The sequence below is a fragment of the Ovis canadensis genome, chromosome 5, assembly GCF_042477335.2.
Source record: "Ovis canadensis isolate MfBH-ARS-UI-01 breed Bighorn chromosome 5, ARS-UI_OviCan_v2, whole genome shotgun sequence".
Classification (NCBI taxonomy): Eukaryota; Metazoa; Chordata; class Mammalia; order Artiodactyla; family Bovidae; genus Ovis; species Ovis canadensis.
The window spans coordinates 112,680,902-112,698,310 of record NC_091249.1 but is presented as its reverse complement, the minus strand read 5'-3'; the positions used below and the strand labels follow the sequence as shown (position 1 = coordinate 112,698,310).

At 36.6% G+C, this 17,409-nt stretch overlaps 1 protein-coding gene across 1 annotated transcript in view; it reads left to right on the top strand.

Annotated features, from left to right (window-relative positions):
- Positions 1 to 17,409, top strand: part of ST8SIA4 (ST8 alpha-N-acetyl-neuraminide alpha-2,8-sialyltransferase 4) — a 106,552-nt gene that overhangs the window by 41,287 nt on the left and 47,856 nt on the right. The window contains exon 4 of the mRNA XM_069590186.1: positions 1,291 to 1,584. Coding sequence (XP_069446287.1) covers positions 1,291 to 1,584 — 294 coding nt within the window. The remainder of the gene's footprint in view (positions 1 to 1,290; positions 1,585 to 17,409) is intronic.

The following is a 17,409-nucleotide window of genomic DNA, read 5'->3' as shown; positions in this document are numbered from 1 at the left end:
ATAGAAGAACATACACTTTACTTTCTAATTAAATTTAACTGGTTTGAGAATTTAATTAATGTGGAGAAATGCAGCAGGTAGAGAAACGTGAGAAACTTGCATAATGCAGTCAAACCTGCAAAAATGCAGCAAGAGGAAATTAGTTTATCTTCCCTTCACTTGAAAGGCTGATGTAAACAGCCGAAAAGAAAAGAAAACAAAAAAAATCTGTGCGTGTGAGAGTGTGTTTTCGTGAATGGATAGGTTCAAATTATTTTTTTTTCCAAATAGCAAACTCTTGTTTGTTAAAAATCTAATTTTTCACTGATCAACTAATTAAAATGTGCCTTTTTTTTTTTAGCAAGTTAAACTATTGTACAATTTAAAACCTGTTTTTTAAGTTTCATCAAATCCAGAACTCTTTGTGACAGAATCGAAGTGTCACAAGTGGAAGACAAATTCCAGGTGCTTTCCAAAGCTTTCTTAAAATGCAAAAATCAGGTTACAAGAGTAGAATCAGAATCAGGTACTTTGTGAGGCCCAAGAGCTCGGGTAGTGAGAACAGGGGTCCTCCTCCACAAAGGGCTCGTGTCTGATTAGTAGTGAAGGCAGGCATTTTGAGGATGTCCTCAAAAGGGACAGAAAGATATCTGATCCCTTGGTAGAGGATTTTTCTCTGGTAACATCTCAAAAAGGCATAGTAAATGCAGTAACTCCATTTTCTTACTTTTCCTCCCCATTTAGGCCTAGGGAAAGCAATTACAAATAGGTTTGTGGAAAATGTTGCAAGAAGTTATATTTTTCCCTTAACCTCAGGGTACCGAAAAGCCATCTCCACTTACATATGTTTAGAAACTTGTTGAAGTGACTTAGCCTTGACAAGCGGTGCAGGTTAGACTATCAGGTCAAGTGTATTTTACTTACTTTTGAACATGTGGCTTAGACTGCCTACTTCATGGCAGAGCTCTTATGAATTTACCATCATAAATTCCCTTATTAGGAATTCATATCATGTGGTTTTATGAAGATAATAGCAATGAGTATTATTCAACACCAGGTTGTGTGGGTATAACTGACAATTTGAGCCCCATTGTAATCCTTATTGAAGACAGTACTGTATTCCTGAAAGTGTGTTGACTTGCTGAAAATGTAATTTTACCAGGCAGATGATGTTTTTTTCCCTACCTGGTTAAAAAAACCTAAAAAACAAAAATCATGCTCATTCCGCTTTTTCTTTTCATGAATGCTATTTTATAAGTGAATGCTTCATACTTACTTTTCATTTATCCATTAATTTTTTTCCCTCTTCAGGTGTAATCTAGCTCCTGTGGTGGAGTTTGCTGCAGATGTGGGAACTAAATCGGATTTTATTACCATGAATCCATCAGTTGTACAAAGAGCGTTTGGAGGCTTTCGGAATGAGAGTGACAGAGAAAAATTTGTGCGTAGACTTTCCATGCTGAATGACAGTGTCCTTTGGATCCCTGCTTTCATGGTCAAGGGAGGAGAGAAGCACGTGGAGTGGGTTAATGCGTTAATCCTTAAGAATAAACTGAAAGTGCGGACTGCTTATCCATCACTGAGACTAATTCATGCTGTCAGAGGGTAAGTGTCTGCAAAGGACCAGTCTGTCCTTGGCACAATGGTGCATATACCTACACAGTTTCCCTAGACCAGAAGGAACTTCAGTAATTTATATATACATATATATATATATATATGTATATAGAAATAGTTTCCATTGTTTTATAATGGCTACTCTGCTTACCAACTTGAATTTTATTTACCTACTACTTCATTTTAGCTCTTCTCTTCTTTGAAAAGGCAAACATATGATATTGGCACTTACTTCTATCTGCTTATGAACAAACGACTGATTTTTATCTGTTGCTGCATTAAAGAATAATAAGAATTCATAGTATAATTTGATGAATTTGGGGTAAAAACTATGAACAGAAGTGCTAAATAGCTAGTGGGCAATGTTGTGGAAGCTTAAATGTTAAATGTCTGTAAGAAGTAATTAAATCCCATCTGTAGTTAAGAGGCCAACGAGTGATAAAGCTGGCTGAGATAATATGCCTTAATGCTTCCCCACTAAAGTCACAGATGCCACTTTTATGGATTATGTCAATATTTTCCTTTTATTAATACAAGCTCAACAGAAAGACCTCAGAGTAGACTCTTGTTTCAGAGTGGCAAATAACCAAAAGGGTAAATTCAGTTGCCCATACATGTGTGTGTAACATGTATAACATAAAGATAAACAATACTGTATATTTATTAAATATCTACTGAATGTCAGATACTGTAGATTCAAAATTGAAGAGCTGATCACTGCTTTAGAGGAATGCATAGGCTTTCTGGTAGAAATAGAGGCCTGTAAAGTGAGCTAAGGCATAAACAATGATAAGGGGGAATATTGTCTGAAGTGTAGAATTTGTTCCGCATGCTAACAAAGAAGTCCCAAAAATCTAACGTCTGAACTGGACTTTTAATGCAAGAAGTGATTTTTAAGAAGTTTAACGTGATTGTCAGGGGAAAAAAGAAGAAACCAGAAGGAAATGTTATTGCATCATTAGAGCAAACTGAGGCAGGAAAATAATTTAATGAATTGTAAATTTCTGTAATAATGGAGTCCATGTTGGTGCAATAGGATACAAAATAACTTTTGTGATCTGGTTCGGAAGATAATCAGTTTTATCCTTCATGAAGCATCATTAGATATGTGAATTTAGGAGATTAAATCTTGTAACTGCAGACTGTATTGACAAGGAAAAGTGCTAGAGATACAAAGACCATAGAGGCTTTTGGTTAATTTACTCATAAAATGATAAAAATGTAGAGCAAAGTCAGTGGACATGAAAATGATGGGCGAGTTCAGGGTACCAAGTAAATCCAATGGACAGACATCCCAAAAGAAAAATCTTTCCAAACTCAGAGTTTAAAATAGCTTACTTTATACACTGTCATTTGGACGGGGCTAAGGTGTTTTCTGTTTTGTTTTGTTATTGAGATAATTTCCTTCAGGAATTTGTCATTTCTTTGTTTAATTCTTGAGACAGTTTTTTTTTTTTAATTGTTATTCTGCACAGAAATAGATTGCATTCTTGCAATTAGATCCTGGTTATTCAACTTTCATTCTCTTGACATTTGGCATGAAGTTTTAACAAAGATAAAATACATGCATTCAGAAGATAAGTATTTTTTTTTTTAAGTTACTGATCCCTGTAATTACAGATTGAGTCTGGAAAAAAAAAAAAAAGAGTTCTTAATAGAGAGAAACTTCATAAAGTGTTGTGCTAGGAACATATCTTTTTAATTTCTTTATTAATCAAGTGTATTGCCAATATTTTTTCCAGTCTGTGGTTTGCTTTTCACTCTCTAAATGGTGCCCTTTGATGTACGGGAATTTAATTTTAACAAAACCTAATTTGGGCTTCCCTGGTGGCTCAGAGGTTAAAGTGTCTGCCTCCAATGCGGGAGACCCGGGTTCGATCCCTGGGTCTGGAAGATCCCCTGGAGAAGGAAATGGTAACCCACTCCAGTATTCTTGCCTGGAGAACCCCATGGATGGAGGAGCCTGGTAGTCCACTGGGTCGCAAAGAGTTAGACATGACTGAGCAACTTCACTCACTTCACTTAATTTGGTCTATGTTTTTTCCTTCATTTAAAAATTGTGATAAAGCACACATACCAGAAAATCTACCATCTCAACCATTTTAAGTGTGCAATTTAGTGGTATGAAGTGCATTAGTTTTGTTGTACACCTATCACTACTATCCACATGCAGAACTCTCTTCTCGCAGACTGAAACTCTTCATCTGTTAAACAATGGCTCCCCATCCCCTTCTCCCCCCACTCACGGGCAGTCACCATGCTACTATCTGTTTTTATGATTTGGACAACTCTGCTGCTGCTAGGTCGCTTCAGTCATGTCTGATTCTTAGCGACCCCATGGACTGCAGCCCACCAGGCTCCTGCGTCCATGGGATTTCCCAGGCAAGAGCACTGGAGTAGGGTGCCATCGCCTTCTCCAGGACAACTCAACTACCTTATATACGTGGAGTAATACAGTATTTGTCTTTTTATGACTGGCTTATTTCACTTAGTATAATGTCCTTTATTGTTTCTTGTAATTTTTTAAAGTTAAAATTTGTTTTGTCTGACATTGGTATAGTCACTCCTGTTCTTATATTACTGTTTTGTTTTTTGGTATTTTGTGTGTCTATGTGTGTAGTGAAACATTTGAATTTCTTTCTCATTTCCTTTGTGTGTATTCTAGAGCTATTTTCTTTGTGGTTACCATGGGGATTTCATTTGAAATCTTAAAGTTACAACAATTTTATTTGAATTTATACCAGCTGAACTTCAGTAACACACAAAAAGTTTTCTCCCCACTACTTCCCATTGTTGGTGTCACAAAATTATATTTTTATACATAGTGTGTCCCAAAACATAAACTAATATTTTTAATGCCTTAGTATCCTAAATTATGTAGAAAACAAGATTTAGATATAAACCAAAGTTACAGTAATCCTAGATTTCACACTAATAATTTTTAATATATTAATCTCTTAAGTCATGTAGAAACAGATGACAGTAGTTACAACCATTGTTAAACTAATACTAACTTTTATAATTGCCCATGAATTTATCGTTAGTGAAATCTTTATTTCTCCACACATCTTTTTTGATGTGTTAAAAACTGAGTATCATTGATTCATAGAAAAACAAAGAAGTCACTCTGTCCTGTCTTACACACACACACACACACACACACACACACACTCTAACACATACATATACATATATGCTTACATGTACACATCCATATACACATGTGCATACATACACATATACACACTCGGGTTTCCCAGGTGGCAATATTTTAGAACCTGGCTGCCTGCCGGGCAACATAACAGACGCGGATTCGATCCTTGGGTCGGGTCGGGAAGATCCCCTGGAGGAGGGCATGGCAACCCACTCCAGTATCCTTGCCTGGAGAATCCCATGGACAGAGGAGCCTGGTGGGCTACAGTCCAAAGGGTCTCAAAGAGGTGCACACGACTGAAGTGACTTAGCATGCACACGTACGCACACACTAGTGATATCTTAAGATTAAATACAAATATTTTTAAGGATACCTTGATTGTAGGAAACTAATAAGAAAATTCAAGGTTACTGTGAATGAATACTTTTCCAGTAGACTATTCTTAGTGCCATTTTATGTTCACAGAAAAATTGAGAAGATGGTGCAGAGATGTTCCACATAATCCCTGCCCCCACACATGCATGGTCTCTGTGGTCAAAATCTTCCAGTAGAGACCTATATTGTTACAATTAGTGGACTTGACTTTATAGATCATCACCCGAAGTCCATACTTTATACCAGAGTTTACCCTTAATTGTACATTCCATGGTTTTGACAGATGTTATATGACATGTATCCACCATTATAGTATCATATAAAGTTTCCTTGTCCTAAGAATCATCTGTGCTCAGACTGTTCATCCCTTTCTCCCATTAACCCATAGCAAGCATTGATGTTTTTACTTTCTCCATAGTTTTTTGCCTTTTCCCAAATGTCATATTGTTAGAACCATACAGTATGTAGCCTTTTCATATTGGTTTCTTTCACTTAGTAGTATGCGTTTAAGTTTCTTTCTTATCTTTTTACCACTTGGTACCTCATTCCTTTTTAGGGCTAAATAATGCTTCATTGTTTTGATGTACCAGTTTATTCATTCATCTATTTCTTATCAGTTTTAGCAATTATGAATAAAACTAAACTAAAAACGTCTGTGTGCAGATTTTTGAGTGGACATCATTTTCAGCTCATTTGATTGCTGGGTCTTATGCCTGGAGAATCCCATGGAGGGAGGAGCCTGGTGGGCTACAGTCCATGGGATCGTGAAGAGTCGGACACAACTGAGCGACTTCACTTTCACTTTTCAATTTCATGCACTGGAGAAGGAAATGGCAACCCACTCCAGTATTCTTGTCTGGACAGAGAAGCCTGGTGGGCTGCCGTCTACGGGGTCGCACAGAGTTGGACACAACTGTCATGACTTAGCAGCAACAACATGATAAGAGTGTTTGGTGTTGTAAGAAACTGATTAACTGTCTTCCAAAGTGACTGTATCATTTTACACTCAAACTAACAATGATTGAGAATTGCTGTTGTTCCACAGCCTTCTCTGCATTTGGTGTTTTCAGTTTACATATAGGTGATTTTGGTCATCCTAATAGGTATATAGTAGTACCTTCCTGGTAGCTCAGTTGGTAAAGAATCTGCCTGCTATCCAGGAGACCCCGGTTCGATTCCTGGATCAGGAAGATCCGCTTGAGAAGGGATAAGCTACCCACTCCAGTATTCTTGGGCTTCCCTTGTGGTTCAGCTGGTAAAGAATCTACCTGCAATGCCAGAGACCTGGGTTTGATCCCTGGGTTGGGAAGATCCCCTGGAGAAGGAAAAGGCTATCCACTCCAGTATTCTGGCCTGGAGAACTCCATGGGCTGTACATGGTGTTGCAAAGAGTCAGACACGACTGAGTGACTTTCACTTTCAATTGTTGTTTTAATTTACATTTCTTTTATAACATATGATGTGAAGCATCTTAGAATATGCTTATTTTCCACCTGTATCTCTTCTTTAGTGAGACGTCTGTTGAAATCTTTGGCCCATTTTATTTTTTTTTAGTCAAGTTAGTTTTCTTATTGGAGAGGTTTTTTGTGTGTGTATTTTAGATAACTAGCCTTTATCAGAATTGTCTTTGGAAAATATTTTCTCCCAGACGGTGACTTGTCTTTTCATTCTGTTCCCATTGTCTTAATGAAGTCAAATTTACCAATTATTTTTTTCAATGATTGTGCTTTTTGTGTTGTATCTAAAAAGTCATCACCAACCCAAAGTTATTTAGATTGTCTTACGAGTCATCATCTAAGAGCTTTATAGTTTTGCATTCTATGTTTAGATCTATCATCCACTTTTAGTTAATTTTTGTGGAAGGTGTCAAGTTCTTTATCAGGAGTCATTTTTTAATGAGGATGGCCAATAGTTCCAGCACCATTTCTTAAAAAGACGGTCTTTGCCTTTTTGTATTACTTTTGATTCTTTGTCAAACATTAGTTGACTAAATTTGGGAGGGTCTATTTCTGGGCTTTTTAACTGTTCCATTTGATCTATTTTGTCCGTTCTTTGCCAACCTTATATTGTCCTGAATACTGAAGCTTTATGGTAAGTCTTTTTTCCACCTCAGTTTTATTTATTTGTTTTACTTTACAATATTGTATTGTCTTGAAGTCAGGTATTGTCAGTCCTCTGACTCTATTCCTCCATCAATATTGTGTTGACTATTCTGGGTTTTTGCATCTCTGCATAAACTTTGGATTTATTACTTTATTCCCTAGGTTCTGGTTTTTCTCTCTCCATTTACTGAAAACAGCATACCAATCAGAGGAATGGTTGAAATAGGGCATTTTCAATAAGTTAGACTCTAGATAGAATTATATATCTTTAACAACAGTAAATTCATATAGCCCCTTTGCATTTATTTTAAACATAGAAAGTGCAAAACTTTTTACTAATTACTTCATCAGTCCTCTCCTTTGATGTTGTCTTATTCACTTTTCTTCCATAAACATTATACATATAAAATATCTCACCATTTTCTAAACATTTCATTCCAAAGAACAACAGAGTCAAGCTTCTGACTACTAGTGAAGTCAGTGATATGCTTTCTTTTGATTACTGTACTTTAGATATTTTTGACAAGACTTATTTTGTATTCTCCAGAAAGAACTTAACTTGCTACTTTCATGCTTACACATCAGCATCTTTCCCCTCAAGGTCAAGTTCTCAACTGTGGCCTAGGGTATAAAAAGTAGCCCTAAATTTACCTTTCACCTTTCAAGTACATTGGAAATTTGTACACATGATGTTTGGCAAAGGTTGTTTCATTTATGGGACTAATGAAATTAACACATTGATTCACGCAAATGTAGCATTTCAACATAATATTTTTACTCTACAAAGTTACTGAGACTCAGAAAGAAAATAAGGAAGTGGGAATACTGATGAAACAAGATTCACATGATGTGAAACCATGAGCAAACTCCCCAAAGATATATTATTTACGTATTTTTTCACATGTCTCTGAAACCCTGTGGTTAATACAATTCAGGAAAATAGTTTAGAGAGTTTTGTATCCTCTATGGATTATTAGAGTTGTGTCCCATGAGAGGTCTTTCATGCAGTCCATGCATTTTATGGTGCACGTCATCACAGTATTAAAGTGGAAAGCCTCTTCCAAGTACTACAGTTACAAGTAGAAATTTTAAATGATTTGGAAATCAAAAAAGTCCTTGAACACCCATGAGAATCATTTAGTTTCCATACTGTCAAGCTTCATGATTTAAATTTTTTCCTCTCTGAAAATTATGATGGCTTACCAACTTTAAGCATCAAATTAATTGTACGTGTTTTAAAGCTCTGAGAATATAACCATCAATCACAGAATTTGACGATGGTTTTGGATGTGTGGTCATTCTTCCCAAGCCATGTTAAGTGAAACAGGAGGGGAAAATATCTTATTTTCTAATTTTGAAACAGTCTTACAAAATAATGAAAGAGTAGTCAAATGGGGAAAATTTGAAAAAATAAACTATAATTACAAATTAAAGTGAATGAATCAATGTTTACACTGGTTTGGGATTGCAAGCTATTCGTTTGTATTTATTCTGAAGCTTCACATGTCTGATACTCTTATTATTATGTTGTGATTTCCCTTTGAAGAATGCAACAATTTTCCTTAAGACTTTAAGAGTGAAGAAGGAATTTTGAAACTTTAAAGTGACTTGTTGAAATTTTAAAAATGTGATTACAAAATGTAAATATCAAGGTTTCTTCTTTCTATATTGAAAACAAACTTATCAATGTATAACCTGAAATCTGAAAAGAATTCAACCCAATAATGTGATTTAATATGCAATTGAATTATTCTATAAGATATATTAAATATATTTTTGCAAAATATATAATGATAGACCAAAAATTCTAGTTTTATAATTACTATAGTTTGATTCATGATAGTCAAGTGCTGTTTTTAATAATGGGATGATTATACTTTTATTTTCTTATTGTTTTTATCATTACATCAAATAAAATTAAGCAGTGCATAAAGTAGCTTCTCAGTTCCACTACCAACTACAATGGATAATTTCTTAAGAATTCCAGGCAATAAGTAAATGAGCATATTTTGAAATTATATTTTGTATGCATAAATATGTTATATGTAAAGTGTTCTAAATTAGAATCATGTGTACTTTCTGCAATTTCTTTTGAGTTTGTACTTTGAAGAGTTTATTTGTAGTTTTCATCTGTATTCCCTTAGAATATGCTTAACTTTGTTCAGATATCTCTCTTAAAGAGCTTGTGCACGCTAAATCACTTCATTTGTGTCTGACTCTTTGCAACCCTATGGACCATAGCCCTCCAAGCTTCTCTGTCCGTGGGATACTCCAGGCAAGAATACTGGAATGGGCTGCTGTGTCCTCCTCCAGGGGATCTTCCTGACCTAGGTATCGAACCCACATCTCTTATGTCTCCTGCATTGACAAATAGGTTCTTTACCACCAGCACCACCTGGGCAGCCCCTTAAAGATATTAATTGATTTAAAATTTAGATTTGTTTATATAAATAGTTTTGGAAAAAGTATTCAAACATTTCTATTTGAATGCTTTGCTTCCTGGCAAATATTATGAACTATTATTGAAGTACTTAAAGCAAAAGTAAAATATCCCCTTTAATTATATTATAAATTTTTATGATCCAGTTTTGTTATTTGAATTCTACCAAAGCAAAAATAAGGCAATTACCCTATTTTATCACCACATTCTAATTAATAATTTATTTTAATATAAATACTATAATAAGGACTATACTCATTACGTTGACAAGCTAATACTTTGTATTAATCAGAATAAATACTAGGATTGATGATTCGCTGGTGATCATTGAGATTGATAAACATGTGTAGTGTTCAGTGATGTAACCTTCATAGTTAATAATTCTAAAGTTATCCAACAATTTTGTAAACAAATATCTTCACCAAAACGATTTTTAAGGAAATGATAAATTCAATTCATACATATTCTTTAATATTTTATATGAATTCTCTTTATGAATTTCTTCCTTAACTTTTAGCTTAGAATATGTATCTACCCTTGTATTTGAGAAAAATTCCAAGTGATTTTTTTCTTTGAAAGATAATTTTGCAACTACAAAAGAAATGTGCAAATGTGAGATAACTTGACTATATGACTGCTTTAAATTTGCTTGGAATTAAGAATTTCTATTTGAAATGCTTGGGATAACCCTCATGACCTACAGCAATGTCATTCAAATTGGAGTTCACAGATGTATTTCTCAGGTTCTGAGAAAAAATACTTATTCTCTTTAAAACATGTTTTTATATTGATCCAAACTGAGAACACTGGCTTACAGAATTTTTAAAAATTACTCAGGAGTTTGACCTCTAAAGACAGTCAAAACAAACCCTTCTTATTCTCACCATAGACAAGACTGTTTACAATCTTGAGCCTCAGATTTATATTCTATAAAATGTGAATATTGACATAAATAATCATCGAGATCCTTTGGGCTTTGAATTTCACTGGTTCTATTCTTTAGTTTTCTTACTCACATGAATATTCAAAATGCCACAAACATTTGTACTGAATTTTCATAAATATCCTCAGGAATATCCTCTCTATAACCTTAAGGGAGGCATCATTTAACTTTTGATTTTCACAATAACTGAGGTAGCTTTCTAAAATATTCCTGCTTTAAAGTCATTTGTCTAGGAATTTAAATATTCCTCTTATTTTTCAAGACCAGAATTAATTAAGATCCTCATCGGAATGTTACACACACACAAACACATTCATATACACATATAAATATGTACGTGCATATATGAAGATATAGAAGAGATAATTATATATGTTTGTTATGGGGCCATTTATCTATTGAATTATTATCTCTTTGATTTCTGCAGTTATTGTTAAAAAGCATAGATCTTCCTATAAATGCAAATTAAGGAAAATTATTTCTGGAGAAGTGATTTTTTTTGCATATGTGAAAAATAAAAGTAATGTTCATATATGCTGTATATACATACTCACAAAATATATTCCTATATAATATAATCTATAATACATTAAAATATATTAGTTCAGTTCAGTTCAGTCGCTCAACCGTGTCCGACTCTTTGCGACCCCATGAATCGCAGCATGCCAGGCCTCCCTGTCCATCACCAACACCTGGAGTTCACTGAGGCTCGCGTCCATCGAGTCCATGATGCCATCCAGCCATGTGATACTCTGTCATCCCCTTCTCCTCCTGCCCCTAATCCCTCCCAGCATCACAGTCTTTTCCAATGAGTCAACTCTTCGCATGAGGTGGCCAAAGTACTGGAGCTTCAACTTTAGCATCATTCCTTCCAAAGAACACCCAGGGCTGATCCCCTTCAGAATGGACTGGTGGGATTTCCTTGCAGTCCAAGGGACTCTCAAGAGTCTTCTCCAACACCACAGTTTAAAAGCATCAATTCCTCAGCACTCAGCTTTCTTCACAGTCCAACTCTCACATCCATACATGACCACAGGAAAAACCATAGCCTTGACTAGACGGACCTTTGTTGGCAAAGTAATGTCTCTGCTTTTCAACATGCTATCTAGGTTGGTCATAACTTTTCTTCCAAGAAGTAAGCGTCTTTTAACTTCATGGCTGCAGTCACCATCTACAGTGATCCTGGAGCCCAAAAAAATAAAGTCTGCCACTGTTTCCACTGTTTCCCCATCTATTTCCCATGAAGTGATGGGACCAGATGCCATGATCTTCATTTTCTGAATGTTGAGCTTTAAGCCGACTTTTTCACTCTCCTCTTTCACTTTCATCAAAAAGCTTTTTAGTTCCTCTTCACTTTCTGCCATAAGGGTGGTGTCATCTGCATATCTGAGGTTATTGATATTTCTCCTGGCAATCTTGATTCCAGCTTGTGCTTCTTCCAGCCCAGTGTTTCTCATGATATACTCTGCATAGAAGTTAAATAAGCAGGGTGACAATATACAGCCTTGTTGTACTCGTTTTCCTATTTGGAACCAGTCTGTTCTTCCATGTCCAGTTCTAACTGTTGCTTCCTGACCTACATACAGATTTCTCAAGAGGCAGGTCAGGTAGTCTGTTATTCCCATCTCTTTCAGAATTTTCCACAGTTTATTGTGACCCACACAGTCAAAGGCATTGGCATAGTCAATAAAGCAGAAATAGATGTTTTCCTGGAATCTCTTGCTTTTTCCATGATTTAGCGGATGTTGGCAATTTGATCACTGGTTCCTCTGCCTTTTCTAAAACCAGCTTGAACATCAGGAAGTTCATGATTTTATTGCTGAAGCCTGGCTTGGAGAATTTTGAGCATTACTTAACTAGTGTGTGAGATGAATGCAATTGTGTGGTAGTTTGAGCATTCTTTGCCTTTTTTTGGGATTGGAATGAAAACTGACATTTTCTAGTCCTGTGGCCACTGCTGAATTTTCCAAATTTGCTGGCATATTGAGTGCAGCACTTTCACGGCATCATCTTTCAGGATTTGAAATAGCTCAACTGGAATGCCATCACCTCCACTAGCTTTGTTCGTAGTGATGCTTTCTAAAGCCCACTTGACTTCACATTCCAAGATGTCTGGCTCTAGATTAGTGTTCGCATCATCATGATTATCTGGGTCATGAAGATCTTTTTTGTACAGTTCTTCTGTGTATTCTTGCCACCTCTTCTTAATATCTTCTGCTTCTGTTAGGTCCAGACCATTTCTGTCCTTTATCGAGCCCATCTTTGCATGTAATGTTCCCTTGGTATCGCTAATTTTCTTGAAGCGATCTCTAGTCTTTCCCATTCTGTTGTTTTCCTCTATTTCTTTGCATTGATCGCTAAAGAAGGCTTTCTTATCTCTTCTCACTATTCTTTGGAACTCTTCATTCAGATGCTTGTATCTTTCCTTTTCTCCTTTATTTTTCACCTCTCTTCTTTTCACAGCTATTTGTAAGGCCTCCCCAGACAGCCATTTTGCTTTTTTGCCTTTCTTTTCCATGGGGATGGTCTTGATCCCTGTCTCCTGTACAATGTCACGAACCTCATTCCATAGTTCATCAAGCACTGTATCTATCAGATCTAGGCCCTTAAATCTATTTCTCACTTCCACTGTATAATCATAAGGGATCTGATTTAGGTCATACCTGAATGGCCTAGTGGTTTTCCCTACTTTCTTCAATTTGAGTCTGAATTTGGGAATAAGGAGTTCATGATCTGAGAAACAGTCAGCTCCCAAGTCTTGTTTTTGCTGACTGTCTAGAGTTTCCCCATCTTTGGCTGCAAAGAATATAATCAGTCTGATTTCAGTGTTGACCATCTGGTGATGTCCACGTGTAGAGTCTTCTCTTGTGTTGTTGGAAGAGGGTGTTTGCTATGACCAGTGCATTTTCTTGGCAAAACTCTATTAGTCTTTGCCTTGCTTCATTCTGCATTCCAAGGCCAAATTTGCCTGTTACTCCAGGTGTTTCTTGACTTCCTACTTTTGCATTCCAGTCCCCTATAATGAAAAGGACATTTTTTGGGGGTGTTAGTTCTAAAAGGTCTTGTAGGTCATCATAGAACCATTCAACGTCAGCTTCTTCAGCATTACTGGTTGGGGCATAGACTTGGATTACCGTGGTATTGAATGGTTTGCCTTGGAAATGAACAGAGATCATTCTGTCGTTTTTGAGATTGCATCCAAGTACTGCATTTTGGACTCTTTTGTTGACCATGATGGCTACTCCATTTCTTCTAAGGGATTCCTGCCCGCAGTAGTAGATATAATGGTCATCTGAGTTAAATTCACCCATTCCAGTCCATTTTAGTTCTCTGATTCCTAGAATGTCAACGTTCACCCTTGCCATCTCCTGTTTGACCACTTCCAGTTTGCCTTGATTCATGGCCCTGACATTCCAGCTTCCTATGCAATATTGCTCTTTACAGCATCGGACCTTGCTTCTATCACCAGTCGCATCCATAACTGGGTATTGTTTTTGCTTTGGCTCCATCCCTTCATTCTTTCTGGAGTTATTTCTCCACTGATCTCCAGTAGCATATTGGGCACCTACTGACCTGGTGAGTTCCTCTTCAGTATCCTATCATTTTGCCTTTTCATACTGTTCATGGGGTTCTCAAGGCAAGAATACTGAAGTGGTTTGACATTCCCTTCTCCTGTGGTCCACATTGTGTCAGACCTCTCCACCATGACCCGTCCCACATGGCATGGCTTAGTTTCATTGAGTCAGACAAGGCTGTGGTCCTAGTGTGATTATATTGACTAGTTTTCTGTGAGTATGGCTTTCAGTGTGTCTGCCCTCTCACAGCACCTACCGTCTTACTTGCGTTTCTGTTACCTTGGATGTGGGGTATCTCTTCACGGCTGCTCCGGCAAAGTGCAGCTGCTGCTCCTTACCTTGGACGAGGGGTATATTATTAAAATATATTAATATATTATTAATACCTTATGTATATTTACTGAGTAAATAATGTGTTATACACTGTTTTATATATACATATATAAAGTACAGTATACTAATAATACATATATAAGAACTTATTCCATGCAGGTTGCTTTGCTACACCTTGTGTGTGTCAAACAATACTCAATAATACATTGTCTTACATTGCTTAATATATAGCAGTCTCCCATTCTGTATTTATATTGTTGGCAATTATTGTGCCATCTTGAATTTCTTATTTCTAGTAATTTCATCTTGTGCTGGAGGACTAAGTTTCCTTCTATATTGTTCTGAGTTGGGATCAGCTCAGTTTCTCAGTTGTGTCTGACTCTTTGTGACCCCATGGACTGTAGCACACCAGGCCTCCCTGTCCATCACCAACTCCCGGAGGTTACTCAAACTCATGTCCATTGAGTCGGTGATGCTATCTAACCATTTCATCCTCTGTCTTCCCCTTTCCTCCTGCCTTCAACCTTTCCCAGCATCAGGTTCTTTACAGTGAGTCAGTTCTTCATATCAGGTGACCATATTACTGAAACTTCATCATCAGTCCTTCCAATGAATATTCAGGACTGATCTCCTTTAGGATGGACCTGTTGGATCTCCTTGCAGTCCAAGGGACTCTCAAGAGTCTTCTCCAACACCACAGTTCAAAAACATCAATTCTTCGGCACTCAGCTTTCTTTATAGTCCAGCTCTCACATCCATACATGCCTACTAGAAAAACCATAGCCTTGACTAAATGGACCTTTGTTGGCAAAGTAATATCTGTGCTTTTGAATATGCTGTCTAGGTTGGTCATAACTTGTTTTCCAAAGAGCAAGCGTCTTTTAATTTCATGGCTGCAGTCACCATCTACAGTGATCTTGGAGCCCCCAAAAATAAAGTCTGACACTGTTTCCATGGTTTCCCCATCTATTTCCCATGAAGAGATGGGACCAGATGCCATGATCTTAGTTTTCTAAATGTTGAGCTTTAAGCCAACTTTTTCACCCTCCTCTTTCACTTTCATCAAGAGGCTCTTCAGTTCCTCTTCACTTTCTGCCATAAGGGTGGTGTCAACTGCATATCTGAGGTTATTGATATTTCTCCCAGCAATCTTGATTCCAGCTTGTGCTTCTTCCAGCCCAGCATTTCTCATGATGTGCTCTGCATAGAAGTTAAGTAAGCAGGGTGACAATATACAGCCTTGATGTACTCCTTTCCCTATTTGGAGCCAGTCTTTCATTCCATGCCCAGTTCTAATTGCTGCCTTCTGACCTGCATACAGATTTCTCAAGAGGCAGGTCAGGTGGTCTGGTATTCCCATCTCTTTCAGAATTTTCCAAAGTTTGTTGTGATCCACACAGTCAAAGGCTTTGGCATAGTCAATAAAGCAGAAATAGACATTTTTCTGCAATACTGTTACTTTTCCGATATTCCAATGGATGTTGGCAATTTGATCTCTGGTTCCTCTGCCTTTTCTAAATCCACCTTGAACATCTGCAAGTTCACGGTTCTTGTACTGTTGAAGCCTGGCTTAGAGAATTTTGAGCATTAATTGCTAGCATGTGAGATGAGTGCAACCCTGCAGTAATTTGAGCCTTCTTCGGCATTACCTTTCTTTGGGATTGGAATGAAAATTGACCTTTTCAAGTACTGTGGCCACTGCTATGTTTCCCAAATTTATTGGCATATTGAGTGCAGCACTTTCACACCATCATCTTTGAGGATTTGAAATAGCTCCACTAAATTCCATCACCTCCACTAGCTTTGTTCATAGTGTGCCTCCTATGGCCCACTTGACTTTGCATTGCAGGATGCCTGATTCCAGGTGAGTAATCATACCATCGTGATTATCTGGGTTGTGAGGATCTTTTTTGTATAGTTCTTCTGTGTATTCTTGCCACCTCTTCTTAATATCTTCTGCTTCTGTTAGGTCCATACCATTTTTGTCCTTTATCGAGCCCATCTTTGCATGAAATGTTCCCTTGATATCTCTAATTTTCTTAAAGCGATCTCTAGTCTTTCCCATTCTATTGTTTTTCTCTATGTCTTTGCATTATTTCTATTATATTATTATTGTAAGCGTTTAAATAACTTGAATTTTTCTTCTTATTCAGAATATAAGATATATTCTAGTTTATCTATTTCATGATCAGTAAACTTATTTCTTCATTTTTATTAAATAATATTATGTTGAACAATGGGAAACCTCCCAAGTTTCTCAGAGTTTTGCTGAATCATTTATGTTTTCTTTTAGCTTGCAGCCTGTAAACTATTATAGCTGAGTGTTTAATTCCCAGTGCAGTGAGCATAGTTGTAATTCCTAGTCTGTGGATTTTAATGTAGGAAGGAATGATACACCTTACAGAAATGATATCAAGTGGCATCTCTAGCTTACCCCTTATCTGTATAGCTCTCTCTCTCTGTTATAAACTATTTCATTGGTCAAGTGTACTTTTCTATTAAAAGAAGCGCATATTAGTTCCTTTGTTACAGTGTATGATTTTCAATATGGTTCTTACAGGTAAACACATTGTATTTTCATACATGTTTCAGCATCAGTGTCTATTCCAGTAGGACTCAAACAAAAATACTGTATCAAATACCTTATTTTCTGAACTTATCTTTTAGATGTTAAAATCTGTCACTTTTAAAGGAGTATAAAGATAAAAGGCTATATAAAATTAGGTTGATCCTCTGCAGGCTAAATTCATGTGAATGACATGTACTTGAAGAAGAAGTTGAATCAGACCAGGCTTCCAATAGAATCGTCGGTAAAAATATACACGGATATAGACCAATGCTCGGAGAAGGCGATGGCACCCCACTCCAGTACTCTTGCCTGGAAAATCCCA